Below are 19,846 nucleotides of genomic sequence, written 5' to 3'. Positions count from 1 at the left end.
CCTCTCCTTGTGTTGCAATGTCTGCAGCTCAGCCTCCAGCTCAAATGACTGAGCCAAAGCTCCTCGAGCTGCAAACACTGCGGACGTGTTTACCCTGGATTATACTGGCATCCAGGAGCTCACACGTGCTGCAGCCATAACACATCAACTGTCCTGCCATCCTTAATGTGTTTTAATTAACTACTTGATAATTTTATTCAATTATTTATTTTCCTTTATATATTAACGTTACCAGCAGTTCCTATACTATTTTAAATCTTCGGAATAGACCGTAACCACTTACTAGATACTCAAACAGCTAGCTTCTTCCCCGTAGTAGAGTAAGAACCAAATCCTACAGGGTGAAAAAGTTAGAAAAAGCAAAAGGAGCACCTCCTTCCCCTGCTAACCCAGCTCCCAGCACTCTGTTCAAGTCGCCTTTGCAAGGCGACAACAGACTGGTCTTAGGTTCATCAATTGGGCACAACCGCTTAACTGAAAACTGGAGCTGAGCCATCAAAAAACAAACAAAAACTCGACTAATTTAAAGGCCAAGTTAAGAGTTCTGTGGAGAATATATCTAACTGATTAATTGTTCAGAATTTGCTGGAGCAGGGCATTTTGTGGCCTGCCCAGTCAGTTCGATTTTTCCCTCACCCTTCAGCATGAACATTTTTGCACTGCAAGTGCGAAGTTATTAATGGGGTACCTGGTTCTTGGTTGACAATAGGATCAACAGTTCACGTCATTAACTTATTAAATTTTAAAATCAAGAGAGAGAAACAGAAAACAGGGTGGAGTGAGTCAAATCAGGTTCAATGAGAATGAGAGGGAAAGATTGGATGCAGAGACACATGTTCCAGATTTTTTTTGCTCATAATTTGCTCCCTTCCTGATGGCATTTGTTAAACAACCATTTCACATGTGCTGGCAGCCTTCAATCAACAATTTGCCTTTATATAGTGCCTTTTCCCTGATGAGGACTTTCCATACTTTGGTCTTCGCTCTTAGAGGGGCAAGGTTGAACAACCTGCCACCTGATCTTGTGTGGAGGAAAATTCCTTCTTCTGAAGACTTGAACGCATGTGAGAGCAGCAGGGAGATGATGATCCCAAACAGTGTAGGTGCAAGAACACAGGCCTGTTTCACACCACTCAGGATAGGAAAAGGTTCTGATGAGGTGCCGCTATGCTGAATTGTGCCTTTCATATAGTCATGGAATGACGTGATACTTAGTAGCTTTGGTGAGCATCCAATCTTTTCTAGTAGTCTGAAGAGACCACGTCTGCTGACAAGGTCAAAGGCTTTGGAGAGATCAATGAAAGCAAGGTAGAGGGGCATCTGTTGTTCACGGCATTTCTCCTGTAGCTGGCGAAGGGAGAACAGCATGTCAATGGTGGATCTCTGCTCGAAAGCCACACAGTGCCTCAGGGTAGACACGCTCATCCAGCTTCTGGAGCCTGTTTAAAGAGACTCGAGCGAAGACTTTCCCCACTATGCTGAGCAGGGAGATTCCACGGTAGTTGTTGCAGTCACCGCGGTCACCCTTGTTCTTACAGAGGGTGATGATATTGGCATCGCGCATGCCCTGTGGTACTGCTCCCTTGTCCCAGCACAGGCAAAGCAGTTCGTACAGTGCTGAAAGTATAGCAGGCTTGGCACTCTTGATTTCAGGGGTAATGCCGTCCTTCCCAGGGGCTTTTCCGCTGGCTAGAGAATCAATGGCATCACCGAGTTCTGATTTTGTTGGCTGTACGTCCAAAGTACGGAAAGTCCTCATCAGGGAACTCCTCTTTGCTGACGATGCTGCATTAACATCTCACACTGAACAGTGTCTGCAAAGAATAAAATCGACAGGTTTGCGGCTGCCGGCACCGAATTTGGCCTAACCATCAGCCTCAAGGAAACGATCATAGGACAGGACGTCACAAATGCTCCATCCATCAATATCGGCGACCACATTCTGGAAGTGGTTCAAGAGTTCACCTACCTAGGCTCAACTATCACTAGTAACCTGTCTCTCGATGCAGAAATCAACAAGCGCATGGGAAAGGCTTCCACTGCTATGTCCAGACTGGCCAAGAGAGTGTGGGAAAATGGCAGGATCCTCAAGGACACACTGACAGAACACAAAAGTCCAAGTGTATCAAGACTGTGTCCTCAGTACCTTGCTCTACAGCAGCGAGGCCTGGACAACGTACGTCAGCCAAGAGCAACGTCTCAATTCATTCCATCTTCGCTGCCTCCGGAGAATCCTTGGCATTAGGTGGCAGGACCGTATCTCCAACACAGAAGTCCTCGAGGCGGCCAACATCCCCAGCATATACACCCCAAGCCAGCGGCGCCGGAGATGGCTTGGCCATGTGAGCCGCATGGAAGATGGCAGGATCCTCAAGGACACATTGTACAGTGAGCTTGTCACTGGTATCAGACCCACCGGCCGTCCTTGTCTCCGCTTTAAAGACGTTTGAAAACGCGACATTAAGTTCTGTGACATTGATCACAAGTCGTGGGAGTCAGTTGCCAGCGATCGCCAGAGCTGGCGGGCAACCATAAAGGCGGGGCTAAAGCATGGCGAGTCAAAGAGACTTAGCAGGAAACAAGTCAGAAGTGCAAGGTCAGAGCCAACTGCGTAACAGCCCTGTCAACCAATTTTATCTGCAGCACCTGCAGAAGAGTCTCACTCTAGAATTTGCCTTTATAGCCATTCCAGGCACTGCATCACAAACCACTGACCACCTCCAGGCGCTTACCCATTGTCTCTAGAGACAAGGAGGCCAAAGAAGAAGTGCCTTTTAACATTCCAAAGCAATTCAAGGTGCAATTGGACAAAATAGATGTTGAGCTAAAAGATATATTGGATTGTTTCCAGAAAGCTTAGTTAAAGTAGTGAGATTTGAGGAGATGGAACGGACAAGTGGAGGCATTTCGCAAGACAATTCCAGAGTGTGAAGCCTAGGTGGCTGAAGATACTGCTGCTAACAGTTTTGCAAAAGTAGAGATGCACAAGAGGCCAAAACCAGATGATTGTAAGCTTCGGTTTGGTGGGGAAGAGGAAGAGGAGACAGGGTGGAGATAGTGAGCAATACGGCTAGAAGAGCTAACATAGGTTGGTCATAAAAACATTTAGACACAAGGAAAAGAATTTTAAATTAGAGGTTTGTGGGAGGGACTGAGAGCCAATGTAGGTCAGCAAATTCAGGATTAACAAGAGTAGGACTCAGTGTAGTGGTATACGGGTTGCAGAGTTTTTAATAAGCTGAAGCTTACACTGCAAAGGATGCAATGCTAACCAGGAGAGCACTGGAATAGTGAACTCTGGATGAGTGTTTCAGCAGCAGATAGGCTGATCAGGGGCAGGGTGGGTGGGTGAAGTTATACTGCAGCTCAAACAGACAGTGGATGGAAAAAATGAAAAGAAAAATCGCTGGCATGAGTATGGAGTTTGTGACGGGACAAAGAGAATGGCTTTGGTCTTCAAGGAATTTGCCTGTCAGACATAATAGCAGTGGAGGGATTCAAAAAAGTGATGGAGGGGCAAAGCTGGCTGTTGTCAGTGTACTGTGAAAGCTGATCCCATGTCTTATGATGCTGCCAAGGGACAGTATATAGATAAGGAAGAGATGGGGACCAAAGATAGATCCTTGGGGAATTCCAGAAGTAACAGTCTAAGGGCAGGAAAAAAAAAAGCTATTGCTTAGGATGATCTAGTTACAATTTGTAGAACCAAGCAAAGGAAGTTTCATGAGGCTAGGCCATAGGGGAGAGACACTCGAGAGGTCACTGTGCTAAAGCTGCGGGGGAGTTAGGGCAGGGGAAAATCATACCATGGGCAACTTGAAGGTGGAATCTTTCAGAATGATAATTATTTTTTTTTCAAGCGAGGGGATAGTACCGAAGGAGAGCAAACCATTTTCAATGTCAACTATCAGGGGAGGCAGAATTGAGTTAAGGAAGCAGGAGGTGGGTCTCAGTGACAAGAACTCAAGGTTTGGGGCAGTGGGGTGGGGTGAGAAATAGGGGTGCAGAAGAACCAACAGAAGGAGACAGGATCTGGTGATGTCTGGCTGAACCACTCGTGTCTGCTACCCATGGCACTTGAGGGAGTGAACATGAGGATATCAGGGACAAACTAGGATGGTCCAGAATGAAATGTTACTGGGGCAATGGCACCAAAAAAAGGTGCAAGTGTGAAAGTAGTAGTTGGGCAGAACAGTTACACAAGTATCATGAATGGAAGGCTAAAGGCAAGCAGCTGGGTCTTTGCAAGTATAGATTAAAGTCAATTGGGGAGTGTTCTTTCAAGCTGAGAGGAAAATGGGATTCAAAATGATTTTAGGGAAAGCTGGGTGATGAGGGAAACAAGGAAGTGGACAGAACTGGCCTGGTCTTGATCAAAAACAATGAGAGTAGAGGGGCCACGTAAGATTGCAAAGTCAATAGGGTGGCAGTTGTGATGACATGGTTAGGAGATGTCACAGAGAAATGAGGTTTAGGGTGGATCAAGGAATCAGGAGAGGAGGAAGGTGATTTGGGATGGAGAGAAGTTTACCAAGAAGTTGCTTAGTGCAGACAGAAGAAAAATCGAGAACCTTGGGATGGGGTTTGGGAGGGAGATAAAGAATTAGAATTTTCAAGGTTGGGCGAGAGGTGTGGAATAAGGTGCCAGACAAATAGGAGGCAAAGACCAACATATGATTAACACCACATTGCTACCACGGCAATTTAGGCAGGTTAGACAGGTCATATTGCACAAAGCATAGCAAGGTGTAAGATTTCAATAAGGGTCAAGGTGTCACCATCCATGAACCAAAGTCAAAGCCATATCAGTGCAATTGCCCAAAGTAAATTTGTGGATGGCAAGGGCCTTGATCACAAGTGAACAGACATTCTGCTGTGAAATGCACGAAGTGACAGGAATTGTTATCTGCTGGAAATGGGGAATTGAGGGAGAATATGGAAAGGAAGATGGCGAACATTGTCCCCAGCATGTTTGCTGGGCAAGGTGGTCAGCTAAAGACAAACATGAGGCAGTTGGGATCCCTATTCATAAACAAATCAGCAAGAAATGCCTTGATAGGCCTTAAGAATGCAGAGACAAGCAGAGGGTGACTGGAGGAATGATGCCCAATTTTGGTGGGGGTGAGAGAAACAAAAGGTGGCATGATTGAGTGATGGGAAGAGGAGACAGACAAGTAAGAAGGGCCAGAGAGGGGGTCAAGAGAAAAAAAAAAAGTGTTTATTCTTTGAGCACATGCCTAGGCAGTGAGCTTTTCAAATGCAGATCACTGGCAAGCCAGACCCTGCCCCTCCTAACAGCAACTTGCATTTAAATAATGCTATTAAATGTACGAAAAGATAATCGGACAAAAGTTGACACCCAGCCAAAGGAGGAGATATTTGAAAGAACGGCTAAAAGCTTAGATCACTAGATAAGCACATGAGCAGGAAGCCAGCTAACCCTTATATCACTCCCCATCCTTCTCCACAAACTTAGATCTGTTATTCCAGAGTCTAAGAACTGAAGCTGGAACTTTCATGGTTATATGGGCTTACCACACAATGCCTGTCATTAGCAGCCATTTAAAAAAAAAGGTTTTCACTATGCATTCTCTAGGTGACAATTTTTTTCTTTAATATCACATTAAAATCTAGCTTTAAATTACAAAAAGAACCAAATTGAGAGAATATTTTAAATATAATTCTTACTTATCATCATGTTCATATATGTTAAGTCCAAGAGCATCAACGCCCAGCCACAACTCGGTTCCCTTTTTGTTCTTGATTTCGAAGTAATTGACACCATACATTTCAAGATCTTGCGCAATCTTGAGGTATTCCATCATTGAATCTTCCCTGTTATCAAATGTAAAAATAAATTAACTTTTATGGGTAGAATATCACAGCCAGTTATGTCAAAGATTTTTATTTTTATTTAGAGATACAGCACTGAAACAGGCCCTTCGGCCCACCGAGTCTGTGCCGACCAAGAACCACCCATTTATACTAACCCTACAGTAATCCCATATTCCCTACCACCTACCTTCACGAGGGGCAATTTACAATGGCCAATTTACCTATCACCTGCAAGTCTTTGGCAGTGCGAGGAAACCAGAGCACCTGGCGAAAACCCACGCAATCACAGGTAGAACTTGCAAACTCCGCACAGGCAGTACCCAGAATTGAACCCAGGTCCCTGGAGCTGTGAGGCTGCAGTACTAACCACTGCGCGATTGTTCATAAAATTTAAACATCAATTGCACTACAGCTTCATTTCTAATGAAAATTCAGTACACATTAAAATAATGCAGATGCTGATTTGATTAAAAAAGGTCATTTTCAGAAATGTTAACTGTTTCTCTCTCCAATAGATGCTGCCTGACCCGAGTATTTCCAGCATTTTCCATTTTTATATGCTCAATATGTTAAGTGGAAGATATCCTGACCAAGAGTAAAGGTTTAGGGGAGAAAAAGGCACTGATGGTATAATGTCTTCCTATGTTATGAGCATGCCCAACACAAACATGTCAATAAACAGGTGATCTGGCCATCATGGTATCTGTCCCCCTTTATAAGTTCCTCCCAATAATATAAAATTTCGTCACCAAAATCTGTTAAGTGCAAATGTTTTTGCAGCAAAGAGGAGAGACTGGATGAACAAAATAAGCTAGCTCCCAGTGACCTATGTGCTAGGAAGATAATTTTCAACTAGAATGTGTTGAACCTCATTGCTTCTGAAAATGTGTGGCTGCACTCAGTTGAATGGATTCTGCAGGGTCCTAGAGTCCGTATCCGATTCAACTACCAACTACTGACTTTAGTGAGTTTGTTCTGATTAGGCTGACAGCTGCTGTATCACTGTTGCAGACAGCCATCGTGAAGTGTTTAGTGAGTCACTGACATTTGAAAAATGAGACAAAATGGCTGCACCCATGGGATACATAAGACTAGGAACACATGATCAGTTCTCTAGCTTTTCAGTTCATACATTGAAAGAATGGACATGTTCTACAGAGATTGGCCTGTAAGTGTGCGGCACACTAACAAACCTTCTTGCTCCTACCAAAGCAAAAGATGTGCCATTCAAAATAATCAAGTTGGAGGAACATTTTAACCCCAAGTCACTAGATAGTGGAAAGCAATAAATTTGGAAACCAAAACCAGAGAAGTAGAGAAAAAGTCAGCAAGTACATTGTGGCACTGAAGCATTTATTACATTGCAACTTTGGTACATTCTTGGACCATGCATTACAAGACAGATGTGAGAAGTAGTGCTGGAACCACTCAGCAGGTCTGGCAGCATCTGTGGAATGAGAAGCAGAGTTAACGTTTCGGGTCAGTGATCCTTCTTCAGAACCGAGTTCCGAAGAAGGTTCGCTGACCCGAAACGTTAACTCTGCTTCTCTTTCCACAGATGCTGCCAGACCTGCTGAGTGGTTCCAGTATTTCTTGTTTTTATTTCAGATTTCCAGCATCCACAGTATTTTGCTTTTACTTAAGACAGATGAGTGTGTGGATTGGTGGATGAAAGAATCCAGTCAAAGTTAAACACGAGATCTGAGCTAACATGCAAGATTGCCTCTACCATGAAGATGGCAAAGAATGCACAGGAATTGCGTCCCATGCAAGTGACTAGTACAGCTTCTGTCCACTGTCAGAATGCTTCTGCCATGTCTAAAGTGGGGAGACCTGATCAGGAGAGTGTTGATAAAAGTTTACTAACTTGTTATTGCTGTAATGGCAACCACTTGGCACAAGCCTATCAGTACAGAAATGCCAAAATGCTTGAAATTGCCAAAAGAAAAAAGGTCATATTGCAACTGCTTGCCAAGCCAAGGCCAAAGCAAGAAAAAAAAAACCTCTTTAGTACCAACAGAAAGCAGCAGCATCACAAGGGTGGAGTTCACAATCTTGAAGTGAATCCAGAGCACCCAAGTGAAGAGGAGCTAGGGTTGTACAGCATTTATGCCACTAGCAAGACTCAATGACAGACTTCTATACAAAAGGTGTCAGTAAATTAACAGTACATCAAAATACACCGAAATGGCTACAGATTATCCCATTATGAGTAGAGTCTCAGAACAAATTCAGTGACATACCTTCTAACAGTACAGTTGAAAACCTACTCCGTGGTGTTAGAAACGTGTGGACAAAGAGTGCAATGTCCAATATAAATGCAAAGCCCTCATTACCCATTGTCGTGGCAAGATGGGTCAATAAACCAGCATTAATGGGGCAAAGTCCAGCTTTACCAGCAGGAATTAGACTGGAAGCATGTTTTCCAAGTTGAGACGAGCAAGAGTTTGATCAGCTATTGAATAGTTACAGCAACATCTGAGGATAGCTATGAAGGCATAATAGGTGAGGAAGCACGCATCCAAATTGGGCCGGACACAAAACCAGTGTATTGCAAGGTAAGTCAGTTCCTTTAGCTACTCTTCAACCTGGGTTTTGAGAGCATAAGCTAAAGAGAAATAGTGCTCTAGTGAAAACTGACCACAGTGGTTGCATAATCCCAAGTCTAATAACGTCCAAGTCAGGAAAAAACCATGAGACTATGCAGGGACTACAAAGTCACAATCTACCAGGCAGATAAGCAATATCCACTACCAACCTCAAGATTTGTATGTGGAGTTGGTGAGACGCATGCTAGTCATCGAATTAGATTTGTCCCATGCTAATGCACAGATCAATGTGGATCGAGAGAGTCAGCAGTATCTCAATATACACACAAATGGTCTTATACTTCTACATGGAGCTGCCCTATGGTAGGTAGTTTTCTCCAAAAAAATAAAATCTTCCAAGCTACAATGGATAAGATTTTGCAAGGCACGCCACATTGCTTGTGGAATCAGGATGATGTATTGATCGCAACCGCAACAGAAGAGAATCCTGAAGTGTTGAAGTGTTAAAAAGGCTCAATGATCACAATGCGAAGTTGAAAAGGAGCAAGTATGCTTTCATGCAATGAGGTAGTGCATTTTGGCTTGGAAAATAAATGAAAAGGGACTACAGCCAGTGAAAGAGAAGATAGAGGCTATAGTTAATGCCTCAAAGCCAAAAGAGGTGTCTGAGCTTTGATCTTTTCTAGGCATGGTCCAATGATACTCGCCATTTCTGCCTGAGCTTGCAAAGGTGTTAGCTCCACTACATCAGTTGAAAACAGACATGAAATGGGAATGGTTTAAAGCATAAGATGTTCTCTTACATGCATAAGCTTGCTCAGTGATTCAGTACTTGTTCGTTAGGACACAGATCATGACCTGAAACTTCAAACTATGGTGTTGGAGCAGTGATCAGTCATGTCAGATGATGGCCAAGTGAAGCCCATAGCGTTTACATCACAAAGCCTGACCAAGAGTGAACGTAACTATGCGCAGATGGAAAAGGAAGAGTTTAGAATCATCTACAGAATCAAAAAAGGTTGCCCTTGTTTCTGCTTGGTAGAAATTTTACACTAGTTACATGTCAAACTTCTAGCAGCTATTCTGGGTCCAAAGTCTACAAAACCAACAATGACAGCATTAAAGATGCAGCAGTGGGCTGTACTTACACAGTACAACCAACACTGAATATTGTAGTTCAAAGGAGAATCCTGTAGCTGATGCACTGTCATGTTTGCCGCATGAAGACTCAAAAGTAAGCTGCGAAGGTGCAATCTTCAAAATAGGAGTTGTGGATGAGGACTTTCCAAACACCACAACAGAAGTTGCGGCTGAAACTAGACCTAGTTTGAAAGAGTCTACCAGACTCCAAATGATTGACCAGTGTACAAACTCTGTTCTGACAAGGCACTGAAACCGTTCCAGAACGGACAAATTGTCATGTGAACAGGGATGCATTAAGTGCAGTCAGAGTGTTACTATCTAGTTCTTTGACACAAGATTCTAGCACAACTTCATATTGAACATACAGGTATATTTAGCATGAAATCCACAGTCAGAAGTTTTGTTTATTGACCTGGTCTATACTGTGATCTACAATCATTGGTTAGCAAATGTACCATTTGCCAAAACTACAGGAATAAGCTGCCAAACTTTCGTTTACAACAATGGTCACGGGTGACTTGTCCATTTCAAAGAGTGCATGCAGACTTTTGCAAAAAAAGTGGTGACAATTCCTTGGTGCCTACTGACAGTCTCCAAGTGGATTGAAGTAAAACAGTGGGTCAAAACACCAATGCTCAAAAAGGACAATAGATGAGTTACGGTCCATTTTTGCTCATCATGGTTTAATGAAGAAGCTTGTCTCATAACAACCCTCAATTTCATAAAGCAAAATGGTACCAAACATACCTTCAGTCCTCCAGATCATCTGGCATCAAATGGAGCAGCAGAAAGATCGGAGAGAATAGCCAAGGGAACACTAAAGACGACAGTGCTCCGTGAACGTTAAAAGCATCAGCATGAAACAGAGATCAGCTGATATTCTGCTGCTACGTATAGTGCAACTTCACAATAAACTACAGGGTATACACCTGCTGAGCTCTTAATGAAGCAAAAGATTAAAAACACATTTGAATTTAGTCCTACCAAATTTGACTGCTAAAGTTGAACAAAAGCAGGTCAGTCAGAAATGTCAGTACAACCAAAACAGAACGTAGCTTTTGGAGCAAATGAACATGTTCGTGTTCTGAGCCCCTTTCAAGTGACACAAGTGGGATGTGGGAAATGTCAGAAGTTTGTGGTATTAAGATATTTAGTTGAAATTGGTGGAAAGTTGAGAAGTGTCCATGTAGATCACATGTTCCCAGCGAGGGATGATCCAAAACTTGAGCATGACCTACTTGATAGCGAGCTTTTGCCAGAGTGTGAACCAATTCGGACTTTGGTGTCAAGTACCAGTTTCCGAAACTGGAACAAGACCTTCTGTCAGTACTGAACGGAAACCAGACAATCAAAGCCGGACTCTATACCCAAACCTGAGAAGATCATGAAGACTTTGTAAATCAGTTGTTAGGCTAGATTTATAGAAACCATTTAAAGAAAGGCAGTTATTTTGCCAAGTGTGCATATTCTCAGATTTGTTTTTGAAGTTGTGCAGTTAGTGTACCCTGTAAATAGTTCATTTGTTAAAAAGGGGAAGCAGTGTAATGTATTTAATATCATGCACTGGGCATGCTGGTGTGATCTGGCCATCTTGCGGTGTCTGTCTTTACAAGTTCCTCCCAATTAATAACAGATGGCATAAAGCTAGCTCTTCAAAATGCTGAACATATGCATAAATACTAATTTTGTATTGAATAGCAAAGATTTATATATGCTGTGGACATTGCAGGTTAAATATCTTCCTGCACATTAGTTGGTCATAGCAGAAATACACTAAGTCAATGTACAAAGTTGACATAAGTCTTTATAGTAAATATACATTCACAAGACATTTTAATCTGATACATCTGGAACTTTAGTTGACAGGTGCCTGCTCATACTGCTTGACGTAAATGGTCATAAAGAATAAATGGCCTTCTAGCTCATCTAAGATTGCCCCATTATCGGACAATTTAGCTGTTCCTAAACATCTGTAATTACTTTATTTGGAAAATTCCTAGCATGCATCATCCTTTTTGAGTAAAGAAATTCTATTATTCATTTTACATTCACTAATTTAGTTATATTCTCTGGTCTCCATATCCAGACTGGAGCTTCATCTTAAAGAAAAGCAAAATACTGCAGATGCTGGAAATCTGAAATAAAAACAAGAAATGCTGGAAATACTCAGCAGGTCTGGCAGTATCTGTGGAAAGGGAAGCAGAGTTAACATTTCAGGTCAGTGACCCTTCTTCAGAACTGACAAATGTTAGAAATGTAATAGGTTTTAAGCGAATAAAGCAGGGGTGGGGCAAGAGAACAAAAAAGAGGTGTAGATAGGACAAGGTCACAGAATAACTGACCAGAAGGTCATGGAGCATGGTTACAATTAACATATCTCTGGTGACCCTCTGTCCCATCAATAGCTTGCTTTTTGTTATCTCTTGTCCCACCCCCACTTTATTCGCTTAAAACCTATTACATTTCTAACATTTGTCAGTTCTGAACTAGGGTCACTGACCTGAAACGTTAACTCTGCTTCTCTCCACAGATGCTGCCAGACCTGCTGAGTATTTCCAGCATTTCTTGTTTTTATGTGAGCTTTATCTTATTTATCTAATTTAATATTGCAAATTTCTCAATGAAGACCCCCTCAACTTTCTCTCTAGATAGTACAGCTTCCTCAGGTTTAACCTCTTTACACTTGTGGACTATAGCTATTATTCATCTATGGACCCTCTTCATTTCATACATATTCTTTGTGTAGCATGGTGACCCAAACTTAATATTTCAGTTGTGACCTAATCAGTGCATTGTAAAACATTAACACAGCCTATTCCATTACTCTGTTTACACAACCCAATATCCCCATAGCACTGTTATTTTACCACAATGTGTAGACAATGACTAACAGGTATACTTTTCCTCAAGTATCCAAGAAGGAAATCATGTTTAATCAATAAATCTGAATAACTCCCAAATTGGCCTTGGGTTTAAGAGGTCCCATTTACATAGGTATCTTCAAAACCTGATCTGTTATTTTTGGGACTCTTTTCATAGTGAAATGGTGCAATGGCACAGCAAGAGGCACACAATTCAGTTGCTTTTACCTTCAAAATAATTTAAACCATTCTTAAGCAGATCAATGAAGGAATGATTTCTTTTGCAGTATCCAATTTTGCACTACATTTTACCCTTTGGGACCTGAACCAGAGCACTGCAACTTAAAATCTGCTATTTTCACCCCCCAATCTTCAATTTCACAATTTATTCTTAAGAATTCAGATTTACTGACTATTCTTTTAAAGCTATAATAGTGAAAACATAAAAAAAAACTTTCCAGCCACCTAAGGCATGCCAAAGGATAGAGGTGGAACTAGTTAAGTTGTTTAACTAAATGAGTTGGTACCCAACAGGCGACAACATACAAATCCTAACATTTACATTCAAACCAAAAATGACCTATGCTTTGGTTTCTTGGGTTGTTTGCTTTTCTCTCATTCAGGAAGAGAAGTTACTCTTGATTTAGCAACTAACTCCTCTCGCACACATTCCCTGCAGCTCATGTGTCAGTATATTTGTTCACGAAGGGTTTCTCTCTTTAAAAAAAACTTCTTGCTTTTTACTTCTGCTGGCCTTTAGCTGGACTCCCAGAATTATTTTTCTCTAATTTACATTTACTTTAGTAGATAAACGGTGAAAAGTCATACATTACTTCTACTAATCAAGTTTTCATTTAAATTCCTTCACCAATGCATTACACAAGTGGCATGTCACCACACTGCCAATGTTGCTTGAAACAGATATGAGGTTGCATTAGCTGTCTTCTCAACACAACATGCACTGCTCCCTTTTTTGGTTGGTGGGGTGGGGGCAGAAACCAGGGAGGAGCACAATGTAGGAGAGAAAGGTTAAGCAACTGTATTTTGTTCACCATCTTCTCCCAATGTTGGCATGGTCACTTTTAGTGTTGGAGGTATTCCCATTACTTTAACATGAGTAAATAATATGAACATTGCTTCTGATCATCAATGGCATGTGTAATGAGAGTAACCCAAATATGCTTTTTGGGAGGGTGGAGGGGGTGCGTGGAGAAGGTAGAAGTCCTTGTGGATGAAGTCTTCAAAATATGATTCAATGGATTTTCTATACTTCAGTTATCCAAAAAAAAAGTCCATGAAAAGAAAGCACAAATATTTTTTAATCTCTTATTTTTTTAGAATTAGAATTAGAATATTACAGCGCAGTACAGGCCCTTCGGCCCTCGATGTTGCGCCGACCTGTGAAACCATCTGACCTACACTATTCCATTTTCATCCATATGTCTATCCAATGACCACTTAAATGCCCTTAAAGTTGGCAAGTCTACTACTGCTGCAGGCAGGGCGTTCCACGCCCCTACTACTCTCTGAGTAAAGAAACTACCTCTGGCATCTGTCCCATATCTATCACCCCTCAACTTAAACCTATATCCCCTCGTGTTTGCCATCACCATCCGAGGAAAAAGACTCTCACTATCCACCCTATCTAACCCTCTGATTATTTTATATGTCTCTATTAAGTCACCTCTCCTCCTCTCCAACGAAAACAACCTCAAGTCCCTCAGCCTTTCCTCGTAAGACCTTCCCTCCATACCAGGCAACATCCTAGTAAATCTCCTCTGCACCCTTTCCATAGCTTCCACATCCTTCCTATAATGCGGTGACCAGAACTGCACGCAATACTCCAGGTGCGGTCTCACCAGAGTTTTGTACAGCTGCATGACCTCGTGGCTCCGAAACCCGATCCTCCTACTAATAAAAGCTAACACACCATATGCCTTCTTAACAGCCCTATTAACCTGAGTAGCAACCTTCAGGGATTTATGCACCTGGACACCTAGATCTCTCTGTTCATCTACACTACCAAGAATCTTCCCATTAGCCCAGTACTCTGCATTCCTGTTACTCCTTCCAAAGTGAATCACCTCGCACTTATCCGCATTAAACTCCATTTGCCATCTCTCAGCCCAGCTCTGCAGCCTATCTATGTCTCTCTGTACCCTACAACATCCTTCGGCACTATCCACAACTCCACCGACCTTAGTGTCATCCGCAAATTTACTAACCCACCCTTCTACACCCTCTTCCAGGTCATTTATAAAAATGACAAACAGCAGTGGCCCCAAAACAGATCCTTGCGGTACACCACTAGCAACTAAACTCCAGGATGAACATTTGCCATCAACCTCTGTCTTCTTTCAGCTAGCCAATTTCTGATCCAAAGCTCTAAATCACCTTCAACCCCATACTTCCGTATTTTCTGCAATAGCCTACCGTGGGGAACCTTATCAAATGCCTTACTGAAATCCATATACACCACATCCACTGCTTTACCCTCATCCACCTGTTTGGTCACCTTCTCGAAAAACTCAATAAGGTTTGTGAGGCACGACCTACCCATCACAAAACCGTGCTGACTATCGCTAATGAACTTATTCTTTTCAAGATGATTATAAATCCTGTCTCTCATAACCTTTTCCAACATTTTACCCACAACCGAAGTAAGGCTCACAGGTCTATAATTACCAGGGCTGTCTCTACTCCCCTTCTTGAACAAGGGGACAACATTTGCTATCCTCCAGTCTTCCGGCACTATTCCTGTCGACAATGACGACATAAAGATCAAGGACAAAGGCTCTGCAATCTCCTCCCTAGCTTCCCAGAGAATCCTAGGATAAATCCCATCTGGCCCAGGGGACTTATCTATTTTCACACTTTCCAAAATTGATAACACCTCCTCCTTGCGAACCTCAATCCCATCTAGCCTAGTAGCCTGAATCTCAGTATTCTCCTCGACAACATTTTCTTTCTCTACTGTAAATACTGACGCAAAATATTCATTTAACACTTCCCCTATCTCCTCTGATTCCACACACAACTTCCCACTACTATCCTTGATTGGCCCTAATCTAACTCTAGTCATTCTTTTATTCCTGATATACCTATAGAAAGCCTTAGGGTTTTCCTTGATCCTATCCGCCAATGACTTCTCGTGTCCTCTCCTTGCTCTTCTTGGCTCTCCCTTTAGATCCTTCCTGGCTAGCTTGTAACTCTCAAGCGCCCTAACTGAGCCTTCACGTCTCATCCTAACATAAGCTTTCTTCTTCCTCTTGACAAGCGCTTCAACTTCTTTAGTAAACCACGGCTCCCTCGCTCGACAACTTCCTCCCTGTCTCACAGGTACATACTTATCAAGGACACGCAGTAGCTGCTCCTTGAATAAGCTCCACATTTCGATTGTTCCCATCCCCTGCAGTTTCCTTCCCCATCCGCATCATAATTTCCTTTCCCCCAGCTATAATTTTTGCCCTGCGGTATATACCTGTCCCTGCCCATCGCTAAGGTAAACCTAACCGAATTGTGATCACTATCACCAAAGTGCTCACCTACATCTAAATCTAACACCTGGCCGGGTTCATTACCCAGTACCAAATCCAATGTGGCATCGCCCCTGGTTGGCCTGTCTACATACTGTGTCAGAAAACCCTCCTGCACACACTGGACAAAAACTGACCCATCTAAAGTACTCGAACTATAGTATTTTCAGTCGATATTTGGAAAGTTAAAGTCCCCCATAACAACTACCCTGTTACTGTTACCCTGTCGAGAATCATCTTCGCTATCCTTTCCTCTACATCTCTGGAACTATTTGGAGGTCTATAAAAGACTCCCAACAGGGTGACCTCACCTCTCCTGTTTCTAACCTCGGCCCATACTACCTCAGTAGACGAGTCCTCAAACGTCCTTTCTGTCGCTGTAATACTCTCCTTGATTAACAATGCCACACCCCCCCCCTCTTTTACCATCTTCTCTGTTCTTACTGAAACATCTAAATCCCGGAACCTGCAACATCCATTCCTGCCCCTGCTCTACCCATGTCTCCGAAATGGCCACTACATCGAGATCCCAGGTACCAACCCATGCTGCAAGCTCACCCACCTTATTCCGGATGCTCCTGCCGTTGAAGTAGACACACTTTAAACCAGGTTCTTGCTCGCCAGTGCCCTCTTGCGTCCTTGTAACCTTATCCCTGACCTCACTACTCTCAACATCCTGTACACTGGCACTACAATTTAGGTTCCCATTCCCCTGCTGAATTAGTTTAAACCCCCCCCGAAGAGCACTAGCAAGTCTCCCCCCCAGGATATTGGTACCCCTCTGGTTCAGGTGAAGACCATCCTGTTTGTAGAGGACCCACCTACCCCAGAAAGAGCCCCAATTATCCAGGAAACCAAAACCCTCCCTCCTGCACCATCCCTGCAGCCTTCTTGAAACACTGCAGTCCATGTGGTGTAGATACACCCACAGTGCTGTTAGGAAGGAAGTTCCAGGATTTCGACCCAGCGACAGTGAAGGAACGGTGATACAGGTCCAGATCAAGATGGTGTGTGGCTTGGAGGGGAACTTGCAGGTGGTGGTGTTCCTATGCATCTGCTGCCCTTGTCCTTCTATGTGGTAGAGGTCGCAGGTTTGGAAGGTGCTGTCGAAGGAGCCTTGTTGACTTGCTGCAGTGCACCTTGTAGATGGTATACACTGCTGTCACAGTGCGTTGGTGGTGGAGGGAGTGAATGTTGAAAGTGGTGCATGGGGTGCCAATCAAGAGGGATGCTGGATGTCCTGGATGGCTTTGAGTGCTGTTGGAGCAGCACTCATCCAAGCAAGTGGAGAGTATTCCATCACATTCCTGACTTGTGCCTTGTAGATGGTGGACAGGCATTGGGGAGTCAGGAGGTGAGTTACTCACCGCAGAATTCCCAGCCACTGACCTGCTCTTGTAGCTATCGTAATAATATGGCTGGTCCAGTTCAGTTTCTCATCAATGGTAACCCCCGGGATGTTGATAGTGGGGGATTCAGCGACGGTAATGTCATTGAATGTCAATTGGAGTTAGTTGGATTCTCTCTTGTTGGAAGTGGCTATTGTCTGGCATTTGTGTGGCACGAATGTAAAATGAATAATTTAGGCCACTTTAAACAATGAACTTTTTTTTTGAAAGGAATCAAAACTCTGATGCATAGTAGTTGACTTCAGCTTCACAGATTGGAATGTGTATTCCCATACCTTGTAAAAGCATAAATTAATCCTGGATACTGTGACCTAAAATCAACTAAACAAACAACAATTGGGACTCTGGTGTCACTGAAAAAGCTGAGCAAGACCAAAGCAATTTACTCTCTCTCAGCGTGGACTCAAAACGCTAATTATATTGAAACTAGCTCCTGATGATAATTAGACGATTAAGAAGAGATCTGATAAGGGTTTGAATGTTATGAAGGGTTTGGAAAAGTTAATAAGGAAAAATGATTTCCACTTGTCAGTGAGTCAGTAACTAGAGTACATAAATTTAAAATAATCAGCAAAAGAGAGAGAGATAAATGGGTTTATACACAATGAGTTGTTAGGGTCTGAAATTCCCTACCAGAAATAGAATACATAACTTTTAAAAGGGAAATAGTTAAGTGAAAAATAACATTTAAAAGGGTATAGGGAATGTAGGATCTGCAACCTTTTTTAAAAAATTGCCTAAAATTAAAGCTATTGGGAGTCACAAGACGAAAATTCGGCATTTCTAAACCAAACACTGGGCAAATTGGCAGAATGCATAATTTGCATATACAATAAATAAAATGCATGTGTCGAATTTACATATCAATAGAAAATATTAAAATAGACCCAAATCTGAATTATTGCATTTAACTTTTTTTTTTTAAAAAGTATAATTTTGCCAGTAAAGTCATCTGTAAAACAAACTTTAACTTAAGATGGATAGAATTTAAGACAATTTTTTCAGTTATTGATTCTTGTGCTAAAAAAAACTTAATAGCACATTCAGGATAATTTATCATCTCAGCTGTTTAGAAACAATAATAGTTGCAACCGTAAAAACCTGTTCCTTGAATCAAAGGCATTATCTATAACATAAAAGCAAAATACTGCAGCTGCTGGAAATCTGAAATAAAAAACAAGAAATGCTGGAAATACTCAACAGGTCTGGCAGCATCTGTGGAGAGAGAAGCAGAGCTAACGTTTCAGGTCAGTGACCCTTCATCAGAACATTATCTATAACCATGGTGTAGCTATACCACTTAAAAGGTTTATTTAGAGAACAATGATTTTTTTCGTGAAAATAATCATTTGAAACAGTGAAGTGTAGCGTAATGATTAGCCTTTTACCCCCACAATAAAAACATGGCTCTTACTTTTCTTGACCTAATTTTTTTTAAAGGCTTTTTTCACGTTAACGTGATCCAACTGGAAAAGGTTGGGAGCCACAAATGAGATGTCCAAGAGCCGCAGGTTGCAGACCCCTCGGGTAGGGGATTGGGACTAATTGGATAGGTCTTTCAGAATGCTGGTACAGGCACAATATGCCTTCTGTGTTACAAAATACTATGCTTCAAACTGCAACTTACAAGTTTTGAATGCAAATTTGTAATTTGACGGCTGCACGTTAAAAGGAGACAGATTGAATCTGTACAGGGGTGGGGGTGACAGGGCTGTTTGGCCTCTTTCTGACTGGCTGGTGATTCAAAGAACAAAGAACAGTACAGCACAGGAACAGGCCATTCGGCCCTCCAAGCCTGCGCCGATCTTGGTGCCTGCCTAAACTAAAACCTTCTGCACTTCTGGGGACCGTATCCCTCTATTCCCTTCCTATTCATGTATTTGTCAAGATGCCTCTTAACATCGCTATCGTACCCACTTCCACCACCTCCTATCCACACCCCCAAAAAAAGCACAGAAAAATTCCATCTGAGAAGCCCACATTGGAAAATACTGAACAATTCAGACACCTTAGAAAATTAATACAGCAAAAAAAATCAATTATTTTCAGATCACCTCAGCATTCCTCTGTGTTCTTCATGCCAAGTCTGTATCCTGTCTTCCCACTGCTCTTTTGTCAACTTATGCTGTTCTAAGACACTAAGAACATATAGTACAAAATTTAAGGTTAGGATTTTTGAAGCTCGCTTAACATTGCTAACACTAGTGTATTAAAGCCAGCATCCAAGATCTTTAAGCACGTCAAGCAATAAAGCTAGCATTATTTGAATCTAATACAGGTTTAACAGTTAAAAGCATGTAGTGATCCGTTATACATATATATTGAAAAGCACGAGTCTAACCCCTGGAATGCAAACATCGAAAACAAAAATCACATTAAACATTAACTCAAACTAACTGGAAATTTTACAGATCATTCTGTCCTTTGCAGAAGCAGCTCAATCAATTGATATTCTGGAACAGCAAATATATTTCAGAACAGAAGCTTTATACAGATCAACCTAGTCACCATAT

At 42.2% G+C, this 19,846-nt stretch overlaps 1 protein-coding gene across 1 annotated transcript in view; it reads right to left on the bottom strand.

The window, feature by feature from the left end:
- LOC137371319 (radixin) overlaps positions 1–19,846 on the bottom strand; it is a 102,472-nt gene that overhangs the window by 43,414 nt on the left and 39,212 nt on the right. Inside the window, exons 6-7 of the mRNA XM_068033704.1 lie at positions 19,388–19,471; positions 5,689–5,835 (exon numbers count right to left, since the gene is read on the bottom strand). Coding sequence (XP_067889805.1) covers positions 5,689–5,835; positions 19,388–19,471 — 231 coding nt within the window. The remainder of the gene's footprint in view (positions 1–5,688; positions 5,836–19,387; positions 19,472–19,846) is intronic.

This window comes from Heterodontus francisci, chromosome 6 (genome assembly GCF_036365525.1).
Source record: "Heterodontus francisci isolate sHetFra1 chromosome 6, sHetFra1.hap1, whole genome shotgun sequence".
Classification (NCBI taxonomy): Eukaryota; Metazoa; Chordata; class Chondrichthyes; order Heterodontiformes; family Heterodontidae; genus Heterodontus; species Heterodontus francisci.
The sequence above is the reverse complement of the archived record's forward strand: the minus strand, read 5'-3'. Positions and strand labels throughout refer to the sequence as shown.